General features: G+C 35.8%; 1 protein-coding gene across 1 annotated transcript in view; it reads left to right on the top strand.

Annotated features, from left to right (window-relative positions):
* Positions 1-2,300: 2,300 nt before the first annotated feature.
* LRCH3 (leucine rich repeats and calponin homology domain containing 3) overlaps positions 2,301-12,886 on the top strand; it is a gene marked incomplete in the record, with an annotated part of 799,481 nt that continues 788,895 nt past the window's right edge. The window contains 3 exon segments of the mRNA XM_053711931.1: positions 2,301-2,304; positions 2,365-2,513; positions 2,515-2,620. Of these exon segments, the coding sequence (XP_053567906.1) occupies positions 2,301-2,304; positions 2,365-2,513; positions 2,515-2,620 (259 nt within the window).

Here is a 12,886-nt window from a genome sequence, read left to right as displayed (position 1 = left end):
TACCAAAAAGCAACGCCAAAGCCATATATGTCTGCTATTTCTGAACAAAGGGGATCCCAGAGAAGCATTTACAACCATTTGTGCCATAATTGCACAAGCGTTTGTAAATAATTTCAGTGAGAAACCTAAAATTGTGAAAAATTTTAGTTTTTTTTTTTTTTGATCGTATTTGGCGGTGAAATGGTGGCATGAAATATACCAAAATGGGCCTAGATCAATAATTTGGGTTGTCTACTACACTACACTAAAGCTAAAATTAAACCTTAAAGCTCCCTACAAGCTCCCTAATGAACCCCTTCACTGCTGGGCATAATACACGTGTGGTGTGCAGCGGCATTTAGCGGCCTTATAATTACCAAAAAGCAACGCCAAAGCCATATATGTCTGCTATTTCTGAACAAAGGGGATCCCGGAAGTATTTACAACCATTTATGCCATCATTTCACAAGTTGTTTGTAAATAAATTCAGCGAGAAACCTAAAGTTTGTGAAAAGATTTGTGAAAAAGTCAACAATTTTTTTTATTTGATCACATATGCCGTGAAATGGTGGCATGAAATATACCAAAATGGGCCTAGATCAATGCTTTGGGATGTCTTCTAAATAAAAATATATACATGTCAAGGGATATTCAGGGATTCCTGAAAGATATCAGTGTTCCAATGTAACTAGCGCTAATTTTGAAAAAGAGTGGTTTGGAAATAGCAAAGTGCTACTTGTATTTTTTGCCCTATAACTTGCAAAAAAGCAAAGAACATGTAAACATTGGGTATTTCTAAACTCGGGACAAAATTTAGAAACTATTTAGAATGGGTGTATTTTGGTGGTTGCAGATGTGTAACAGCTTTTGGGGGTCAAAGTTAGAAAAAGTGTGTTATTTTCAATTTTTTCCTCATATTTTATATTTTTTTTATAGTAAATAATAAGATATGATGAAAATATGGTATCTTTAGAAAGTCCATTTAATGGTGAGAAAAACGGTATATAATATGTGTGGGTACAGTAAATGAGTAAGAGGAAAATTACAGCTAAACACAAACCCTGCAGAAATGTAAAAATAGCCCAGGTCCTTAAGGGTAAGAAAATTGAAAAATGGTCCGGTCATTAAGGGGATAAAGGTACACTGAACTCAGTTTTTTTCTTTCATGATTCAGATAGAGCATGCAATTTTAAGCAACTTTCTAATTTACTCCTATTATCAAATTTTCTTAATTCTCTTGGTATGTTTATTTGAAAAGCAAGAGTGTAAGGTTAGATGCTGGCCCATTTTTGGTGAACAACCTGGGTTGTCCTTGCTGATTGGACAGCACCAATAAACAAGTGCTGTCCATGGTCTGAACCAAACAATTGCTGGCTCCTTAGCATAGATGCCTTCTTTTTCAAATAAATATAGCAAGAGAACGAAGAAAAATTGATAATAGAAGTAAATTAGAAAGTTGCTTAAAATTGCATGCTGTATCTGAATCATGAAAGAAAAAAAATTGGGCTCAGTGTCCCTTTAACGCTGTGTGTGTGCGTATGGTGCAAGTTGTCCTTTTAAAGACTGTGAGTGAAGTGTGCGTGCATCACATGTGGATGCATAGTATCGCTCCCTTTAAAACTGTGATGTTTACCCACTAAAGGTTGTTGCCCCCTTTACGACTATGTGAGCAGGTGCCGAGCTGCCCTGTTCCTTTAAGACTGTGTGCGCAGTTGTCCAGCTGCATTTAAGGTTGCGCTGCGTTAACATTACTGTGATCTGTCCCTTTAAGATGGTGTGCGAGTGGTGCTAGTTGACCCTTTGAAGGCTGTGTGGGTTTTTGCCTGTCCCTTTAAGACTATGTGACCAGGTGTGCTGTGTGATCATTATTTTCTCAGCAGTTTGTTCAGTAGATCTGTGTACAGTAAACAGTTACAAATGTATAAAAACCTGTAGGTTGAGGGTTTGATACATGTATCCATGTAGGTGAGCAGAGATGGCTGTGTAAAGTCTATGGGGAAACAGGGACTTTACACCCCAAAATATCAGGCTCCCTTTTTGTTCCTGAGACACAAACAATGTAGTATTGTTGGTAGCCCTCATCTGAACCCCCATACCAATTTGTGAAGTAAAATAATGCGATATGGCCGAGAAAGTAATTTAGAACGCTAAACTCAGATGTTACCAACCAATGCCCCTAGGACCGTTGCATACTTTACTTACGCTAAACTTAGATTAGCAGCGTTTTATCCTACTGCGCATGCGCTTATGGCGAGCATAATGCCTGTTAGCGGAAGACTGTCCGTCATGTCCATCTAAGTTAGTGTGATTAAATTTCGCACATGCGTACAGCTTGATGTCCCTGCCCCTGGTTTTGCTTCCCGTCATTGCTGTGCGCATGCGTAGTTTGTAGTCGTTGTGATGCTGCCGTGGTGTTGGCCGAGGGCTCGGTTGGCACCGGCTATTCTGGAGTTATTCATAACGGACACGGAGCTTTAACTGGACCCGGAGCAGGGTTGGGACCTGCTGCATGGAATCGGTCTTTGGAAAGAGCGTTTAGAAGAGGCTGCAGTGACTGGAGTCCTGAACTTGAGCGGCAGGAAACTAAGAGATTTCCCACGGAGCGCGGCCCGGCAAGACTTGAGCGACACTACGCAAGCAGGTGGGTTAGAGGGGACTAGCCGGTGGGTGTGTGATCAGGGAGCTATCCTGACATTAAGCCACTGTCTTGCAGAAAGCGTTGCTTTACAATGAATGTGTCTACTTCTGTGGCAACTAAGAGGTTCATTTTTTGCGAATAGGAAAAAAGAAAGTGACGCAACGTGTACGATGTTTACTAAACTCCTTTATATGTATTGCAAATGTTATGTTAATGTTTCGCGTGGTTTATAAATTGTCAGTGTCTGAACACTGCCCAGTGCAATGGTATTGCATGGCACACAAATGACAGGACAGTGTATTGCTGTCTGAAAATAGAAATACTACATGCACTCCTCTCAGCCTAACCAGGTTATAGAGTAAAACAATGTTTGAATAAACAGGTCATTTTAGAGGTAAAACAAAGTGTTACCAAACAGGTGTAACAAGGTAGCAGAGAAAACTAATTCAATGATTAATGAATTGGGACCACATAGTAACGTTTTTCTTTTTGTTTAATCAATGACTATATTCGTAGTGTCACAGTTGATCGTCTATTAGGTTATATGGTTTTTATTAAAACAAGTAAATAGCTAGATACCCCAGTTACATACATGTGCATTATTTACTAGTACACAAGTTGTGGTCTGAAACTTTGAATGTTGTTTATAATGTGAAAAAGAGCTTTCAAATGACACCATTCCTGTAATCTGATAGCAGTGTGCTTGCCTGTCCCATCTGTTATTGCAGAGCACCAGGCATCTTATGTATTTTGTATACAGAATTAACCAGCTTGTGTAAATTCTTTCTAACATGCTTAAAACCAGACTGTCTTTCCTTATAAGAGTAATAATTTAGTTAAAGTGCTAAAATAATTGATGTCTAATTCATTAATTTGGTGGTGCAGCAAGTGTTCTTTTGTTTGATCAAATACCGTACTATACCATCTATATTGTTTTATTATATTAAATGCTCTCTGAAATAATAAATGCTAATAAGAAAATACTGTACACAGTAGCGGACCTAGTCAACAGAGGGTTGGTGCAAGATTTTGCCCCTGTCAAAGGTAACTAAGCCCCCATCAAAGGTAACTTGGTAAAAAGCAAAAGTAATAAAATACATTTTGCTGTGTATAATGATTTTGAAGATAGACCTACTACTTGCACTAATATAAGGCTTCCCTACATTAGGATTGTACACATTCTGCATATGCCTATGTAAAGGCTGGCTATTATGGGCCCCCTCCAGCTCTTGGGCCCTGGTGCCACTGCACCTGCTGTACATTTAAAATCTTTCTAAATGTATGTTATTGGTTAATATAATACTTCATCTTCAGATTTAAAGTGATTTACAGAGAAATTCAATCTGTTAATGTTCCATGGTTCTAGAAACTATTTATGGACATTTATGTTAACACTTGTGAATTAAAAACTATTCACTAATGAGTTTTAAAGGTTGTCCTTGCTTATTAAAATTGCTTAGGTTAAAGTGATGGTAAATTTCTAATGGTTTTTAATATGGTAGGATTTATCATTGCTACAAATAAAAGGGGACTTTCAATCATGAAGTATAAAAAACGGAATGCTGAAAGTTCCTATATTTTCCTGCAGCTTTTGCTGCATTTAGCCCCTTAGGCCGCTCACGGCAGAGCGCTATTTTATCAATGAAGTGATGTTAGCCAATAGCAAGCTAGCTATCCGGCATAATGGGATTGCCCCACATGGCTATTGGCTAAGTGGTGGAAATGTCAAATCATTGAAAAAATAGAGCTCCTTCATAGGAGGCCTGAGGCTCTCAGCGAGGGCATACGCTGCAGGCAAATAAAAGAACTTTCAGAATGATTTTTTTTTTTTTATACCTTATTACTGAACGTGCCCTTTATTTATGTGTAGCACTGGTAAATCCTAGTGTTTCAAAACCATTAGGATTTACCATCACTTTAAAAGATATCTGTAACGTGTCCTTTAAAAAAGTTTTAGATTTATTCAATTAATGTTAAGTTTTTTTTTTTCCTTGTAACAAATATAAAATAACCATCAGCATGCCATTTTCAAATTTTATAATCGTAATTTTATATACCAGTTTTCTCTCTTTTGCACAAGATAGTTTAACAAAACATTACACACATCAAGTTATGTTATCAACAATTCCCTGTGTTTAAAGTGAAAGACTTCTCACCAATGAACTTTAGCTATTTGTCTGATTTGGTAGAAACTGCCCCACTTATAGAAAGTTCCATTTGATTTACCTTTTTAGTGGCCAATATTATTTTTCTTTATACAGATAGATGGGATTACATTAAGTACAAGGATCTTATGCATCTGTTCCATAATAAAGTCTAATATTGAGGTTTTAAAGTGTGGCATATTCCTTCATAAAGATTGATGTATTTTTTTTAGTTCTTAGTTGCCAAAACTTTTGTATAGCTGTAAAGTTATGGGTTTAGTTTATTTGTTATATTATCTCAGAATTCAGTGTTTTTCTCCTTTGTGCAATAACATCACTTCCTTTCCTAAACGAATGTGAATTGTGTTGTAAATCCATTTACAATTAACTCTGGTTACAAATGCTCACGGAGTCCATTCAGCCTTGCCTCACTTTAAATCTATCGCTCATCATTTTTTCCAGAATAGTTTGCACTCTCTGTGTGCAGGTTTGTTTTGTTTTTTTGTTTTCTCTTTTTCTCATTTACTTTATGTATTTTACCATGGAGATCTTACCATCTGTTTACAGGGAAGGTATGCAATTTTTCAATGCCCATTCACAAATGCTTCCTTTTTCCACTTCCTTGAATATGTTGCATGTTGCTCACTTTAGCTTCCTCATGTTAGGTAAGTGTGTTTCATTCTTTAGGAAAGTGGGCACAAATATTACTCTCAACATCTACAGGACCACAATATTTTTGAAAGAGTTAAAAGAACAGCAACGTCATAATTAAACCTTCATGATTTAGACAGCGCATACACTTTTTTTCTAAACTACTTTCCAATTTACTTCTGTTATTTAATTTGCTTCCTTTTGCTAAAAGGTGTGTGTGTATGTATGTATATATATATAATATATATAATATATATATATATATATATATATATATATATAAATTCTGAATGGTTTAAATATATAGATATATAGAGAGAGAGATGGAATTGTGAATGTTTGCTGGTCCTTGAGAGTGTGAAATAATAACAGAAGGCTGTGTACACTTTTGATTTTTGTGGTACTGTTTACAAATGCTGAACTACATGTCATTCTCTTGCTTGTTCCAGTGACTTCTGCCTCAAACAAGATGATCAGAAAGAGTAGTCTTTGGGAATTCATTTTAAGCAGTTTACTATTAAAATGTAAAAATAAATAGTTAAAAGGGTTACTAAACACAATTTTTTTTCTTTAATGATTCAGATAGAGCAGTGATTTTTGCCGTGGCACACTTTTTTTTTTTTTTTTTACATTAAAACAATCCTGCGGCACACCACCATCCCAAAATTTAAAAAAAAAATCACACATTGTAGCCTAATACAGTTGTGTATATATGTGTGTGTGTGTATGTATATGTGTGTGTGTATGTGTGTATATATATATATATATATATATATATTCACACGTGCTGTCATGCCATGCCTCCTACAAACTATACATGCCATAATGACATTCATTCACAAACAATCTTAATGATTGTGAATAAATGTCAATATGTCATGGTTGATAATGATGCCTGATGAGCCTGTCGCATACCTCCCCAATATTTCAAATTTGAAAGAGGGACACCCCCGCACTGGGAAAAGTGTTATCTGTGGAGCACAAGATATATATTTTTGAGCACGGTATAGATAGATATAGATATTATAGATCATGCAAAGAAAGGGTGTATAATGCACAGTTGTATAAGAAGCTCCCAATATGGGATTTAGAAAAAACGTTTTCTCTCTGACCGTAGAATCTGAATCCCAAACTTAGTCTGCCCAGCTCCAGGTAGCCACTTCAAAAAACTCCAGATATAAAACCGCCAAGGATATAGGAAGCACACATTCCTTCCACAGGACCACCTAAAAGGGGCAACTTCAATACATGCAGGTGAAAAGAATAGAGGAAATAATAGCCTCAGACAGCCTATGGCTATTCACACTCACGGTTTCTGTACTGTTCAAGCCCTGTCCCCTCAGGCTCTAGTGTGCCGATATCCTGTTGTCCTTAAAAGACTCTTCCACAGCCGCTTCGCTGTATAGCTGTATCCAGCGTGTGTCTCTGTAGACGCTTGTGGACGTCTGATGACGTAATCCGGTGCGCTCATGTGATATTATGCAGCCATATCACCTATTGAGCTGTTCAGGTGCCTGGCTCCTTGCTGCAATATTAGGGCATGAATGCACTGAAATATGCATCCTGCATGAGAGAGGGCTTCCAAGCTCACACTTTGACCCTAGATCCTGGCCAATAAAATAGAAATAATAACAAAAGGTTGATCCGGTAGTCAGTATAAATATCAAAATATTGAATTCCCAATTAGGATAAAAAAAACCATGGAGGGTCGATACAAAATACTCAGCACATAGTACTCAGGCTGATATGTTTCGGTGTAATACCGTAACCATAGCTGATGGAGTACTTAGTGCTGATGTTCTATTTAAAAGCCAAATAACATTTTCCATTGGTTAATTAGGATGCTTACAAGTGTGAGAGATAATGAACATAAAACTTTAACTATTATCATACCGGGCAGAAAACATACATGCACAATTACAAAAGTTTAAATGAGTGTATACATGAGAGAACCTCTAAACTTAATGTAGGCAAACAATTTCTTAACCCAGCTATACTATAACAGCCTAAACATTATAGATTGCATAAGGGAATAATTTCCTTTACATATCCTACACCTAGTAAATAGTGTGAGGAGACTATGGGCTAGATTTATTAACGCTGAGGCGTACAGGGGCGAGTATAGGCGCCCCTGTACGCCTCAGCTCGCATGTGGCTGGGCGAAATTACCCGCAGGTATTTTCCATTGCACACGAGCCCAATTTTGCGCTCGCGTGCAATCCCGACCACTGCCCGCGCACAGCCAATCACACGCGGGCAGGAGCTGTCAATCTCCTCGGTCGGACTCGACCGAGGAGATTGAATTTCGCCACCTTAGAGGTGGCGAAGAGCTTAGGGAAGCAGCGGTCTGGTGACCGCTGCTTGATAAATCACGGCGAGCAAGTTCTTGTGAGAACTTGCAGCCGTATGGGCAATTTTAAGCAACTTTCTAATTTACTCCTATTAAATTTTCTTCGTTCTTTTGCTATATTTTTTTGAAAAGCAGGAATGTAAAGCTTAGGAGCTGGACCTTTTTTGGTTCAGCACCTGGGTAGCGCTTGCTGATTGGTGGCTAAATGTAGCCACCTACAAGCAAGCACTTTCCAGGGTGCTGAATCCTAAAATGGGCTGGCTCCTAAGCTTTACATTCCTGCTTTTCAAATAAAGATAAGCAAAGGAACAAAGAATTTATAATAGAAGTAAATTAGAAAGTGCTTAAAGCTGCATGCTCTATATGAATCGCAAAAGAAAAAAATGGTGTATAGTGTCCCTTTTAAAATTGGTTGTAGTTGGCCATGGAACCCCCAGGGCTGTTTTTTTTTTTTTGTTTGTTTTTTTATGCTAAATGTATTGAGGAGTTTAAAAATAACATGTTGTGTATCAGACAACTGAGCTCTTCACATATTTCACATTACTCTCTAATCTGACTGAATAAATAAGTGGCAAGAATGGTAATACTAATTCTGTTTTAGAAAATTGGAACACTGTGACTTATGTTTTTTTTTAAAATTGGCAATATACAGTGTAATAATAAAACACATGGAAACACAGTTTCTTCCATATGTGATCAGCAAATAAAGGGAGGTAGGAAAAGTCAAAATTTAAACTTGCATGTTATTTTAAGACACTTTTAAATTCACTTCTGTTTTCAAATGTATATTGTTCTCTTGGTACCATCCATTGTAGGAAAAAGAATATCTACGTATTCTACACTAGTGGGAGGTTATTGGTCCCTGCAACATTTTGTCTTTTATGATTGGCTGACTAGATATGTTTCAGCTAGCTCTCGTAGTGCAATTGCTGCTCCTTCAGCAAAGGATATCAAGGGAATAAAGCAAATTTGATAATAAAAGTAAATTGGAAAGTTATTTAAAATATTAACGTTCTTTCTGAATCCTGAAAACAATTTGGGATTCATTTACTCCTATTATCAATTTTTCTTTGTAATCTTGGTATCATTATTTTGAAAAAGAAGGCAGCTAAGCTTTTTTTTTTGTTTCAGTACTCTGGGCAGCACTTTTTTTTATTGGTGGATTAATTTATCCACCAATCAGCAAGGATAACCCAGGTTGTTCACCAAAAATGGGCCGGCATCATAACTGACATTTTTGCATTTCAAATAAAGATACCAATGAGAATGAAGAAAATTTGATAATAGGAGTAAATTTGAAAGTTGCTTAAAATTTCTTGCTCAATCTGATTCACAAAAGAAATTTTTTTGGGTACAGTGTCACTTTAATAAAATCTATCGCCGTTGGGAGCGCTGGACTTAAATGAACAGTCTACACCAGAATTTTGTATTGTTTAAAAAGATAGATAATCCCTTTTATTACAATTCCCTAGTTTTGCACAACCAACACAGTTATATAAATACACTTTTTACCTCTGTGATTACCTTTTATCTAAGCCTCTGCAAACTGCCCCCTTAAAGGACCAGCAACACATTAGGATTTGCATAATCAACAAATGCAAGATAACAAGACAATGCAAAGCACTTAGTCTGAACTTCAAATGAGTAGTAGATTTTTTTTTTTAGAACAAATTTCAAAGTTTTATGTATATTTCCACTCCCCTTGTACTCCATGTGATAGCAATCAGCCAATCACAAATGCATATACGTATTGTCTGTGAATTCTTGCACATGCTTAGTAGGATCTGGTGACTCAAAAATTGTAAATATAAAAAGACTGTGCACATTTTTTTTAATGGAAGTAAATTGGAAAGTTGTTTAAAATTACATGCTGTATCTGAATCATGAAAATTGAATTTAACCTGAGTGTCCCTTTAATTCAGTTCTTTTGACAGACATGCGTTTTAGCCAATCGGTGCTGGCTCCTAGGAACTCAACGTGCGTGAGCAGTGTTATCTATATGGCAACATATGAACTAATACCCTCTAGTGGTGATAAAACTGTCAAAATGCTCCTGAGAGAAGAGGTGACCTTCAAGGGCTTAGAAATTAGCTTATGAACCTCCTAGGTTTAGCCTTTCAAACTAAGAATACCAAGAGAACAAAGCAAAATTGGTGATAAAAGTAAATTAGAAAATTGTTTATAAATTACATTCTCTATCTGAATCATGAAAGTTTATTTTGGACCTTAGACTGTCCCTTTAAACGCCATTAGAACAGTATGGAATGTCCTACCTTTTTTTTTTTTTTTGCTGTTCTCTGCCCACCTTTTATTCAATGGGAAATCGGACTGGGGGGCATAGCTAGCATCGTAGGCAACAGTCCCCCCCATCGATCCAATCCTGGAGCAAGTATTTAAGTTCCGATGTTAAAGTAAACATGAAACCCAACGTTTTTCTTTTATGAATCAGATATTATCATGTAATTTTAAACATTTTTCCAATTTTCTTCTTTTATCTATTTGCTTCATTGTCTTAGTTATCCATTGTTGAAGGAGCAGCAATGCACTACTGGGAGCTATTTGAAAGCCAGTGACAAGAGGCATATATGTGCAGCCACTAATCAGCAGCTTCTGTGCCGACCTAGTTTTCTTTATTACAAAGGATACAAAGAGAACAAAACAAATTGGATATAATGAATACATTGGAAAGTTTTTTAAAATGGCGTTGCTCTATGTGAATCAATGAAAAACAATTGGGTTTCATGTCCCTTTAAACACTTGACCTGCATGAAGGGGATTAAGCAAGTCTTGCTAATGTGAAAACAAGTGTCCAAAAGAAATGTTACACTCTCAGGTGTGGAAAAGTGAAATAACCTTTATTAGGTAGACGGCAACGTTTGTCACAATCTTGACAAAGGGGCAGGTGCCAGGAATCGTTGCCGTTCTACCTAATAAAGTTATTTCACTTTTCACACCTGAGAGTGAAACATTTTCTGTTGGACACTTGATTGTTTGGAGCAAAGGGATTTTGCTCTGATTGTGTTGCACCCACCTTGAAACCTGCTGGACTTTTTATGTTTAAAGGTGTGCTGGTCTCCAACTTTGTTTAGCATTTCTAAAACGACAGTAAGTATTGTGCACATAATTCCACTGTACCAATTTATGATATTTGAATAGAGAGATCCCCACAGCTGTAATATATGGGCATGGGCCAATCACCATAAGTATGTATAGGTATTTTAGGTTTAAAGGGGATATGAAACCCCACAATTTTTTCGTATGATTCAGATAGAACAAAACTTTTCAGTTTACTTTGATTATCATCTTTGCTTCATTGTCTTGTTGTCCTTGGTTAAAATAGCAAAAATTTCGGTTTCGTTTTTTTTTTGCCTGGTTAGTTTCGGTAAAATTATTGTTGTAGCATATTTCAAATTTGATGTTAGCCTAGAGCTGCTGTTTAAGTTTATTACTTCACTTACTGTTCTGCATATAATGAGTTTTTCTAGGATTATAATTTATTTAGATAATTGGTAAAAACAAAACTGTTAAATATGATTATGTACATAGAACTATAATGAAGAAATAATACAGTATATTGATATTTATAATTGTTTTAAGTAGGGATGCACCAACATTTTGGTCGCAGAAACATTTTGGTCTAAAATGGCATTATTTTTTGCCTTTTTTTTTTTTTTTTTTTCTTGGTAAAATTATTGTGTAGCATATTATTGTTTTAAGATATTTTTGTCCAATTTTACTGTGTTACTTTCAATAAAAGTGTGGGCTTTTTTTATTGACTCTAATTATGCAAAAAAAAAAACCTAAAAAAAATTTATTTGAAAATAATTTGAAAAAATACATTTTCGGTATCAGTTTCGGTTTTCGGCCAAGTGCATCCCGGATTTTTGGATTCTGTTTCGGTCCAGAATTTCCATTTCGGTGCATCACTATATGTGTGTGCTGTCACCAATCAGCAGCTAGCTCCCAGTAGTGCATCGCTGCTCCTTCAACATAGTATACTTATCTACTTAGGTATTCTCTTCAACATATTATACCAAGAGAACAAAGCAAAGTTAAAAAAGGCATAAACTGGAAAGTTGTTTAAAACTGTTTGCTCTATCTGAATCGTAAAGGTTTGTTTTGGGTTTCATGCCCATTTAAATAGTACAGGAATATTTGTTTTTACTGAAAAACATTATGAAAAATACTCTGTACCCTTTACCCTATTTAGATGGAATTGTTTTTACTCCTTTGCTGTTGATTATAATTTAAAAAAAAATAAAGAATGTATAACATTTTTTTCATTGGAAAGCCATGCAAATTATACACCTTTTTATATTAATTTTTCTGGAGAACTTATAGATTTAAAATTTTAATTTATGTATACTTTATGACAGGGCTTGACAAACCCAGGAGCCAGGGAGCCACTGGCTCCTTCCTTTTTGGGTTATTCTGCATATAGCTATATTATAGAAATACCACTGTCCTGGCTCCTTAAATATTCTTACCGGGCTCGTATTTTAAAACCAGTTTTGTCGAGCACTGCTTTATTAAGTCAGAACACTACTACATTTTTTTTACACTGCATAATCCATTTACTTTATGGATCTCCAATTATTTTAAATCTGTTTTTGAAAAAAACAAATACTGGATAATAAGGATGTTTTCCTGGAGAAATAATCAAATTAAAGGGACATGAAACCCAAAATCCTCTCTGATTTGAGAGCCACTAATATTATTCAACACACCACACACACACCTTCATTTGAAGGAGAGGAGCAGGTGACAAGATAAATAACTTACCTGTGTACTATGTGACATTTGGGATCCTCTGGACCCTAGCAGCCCCATATATGTACTAGTAAGTCATTTTTATTGAATACCATAGGATCTTGATCTTGTTGCTTTTAAGAAATAATGGCTTTCCTTGTTAATTTATGAAAACTATTAATTTTTATTTTATATATTTTTTATTTTATGCCTTTTTTTTATTTGGTTTGTATTTCTGTAAACAAATATTATTTATATTCTAAAGATTTTACTAGTCTGTTGAAAAATACAAGGTAATGCTTTGTGTGGGTACCCAACAGAAATCGAGGCTTTTAAAGGGACATTGAGGCAACTTTTTTTTTTCTTTCCTGATTC

The sequence above is a fragment of the Bombina bombina genome, chromosome 4 (genome assembly GCF_027579735.1).
Source record: "Bombina bombina isolate aBomBom1 chromosome 4, aBomBom1.pri, whole genome shotgun sequence".
Classification (NCBI taxonomy): domain Eukaryota; kingdom Metazoa; phylum Chordata; class Amphibia; order Anura; family Bombinatoridae; genus Bombina; species Bombina bombina.
The sequence above is the reverse complement of the archived record's forward strand: the minus strand, read 5'-3'. Positions and strand labels throughout refer to the sequence as shown.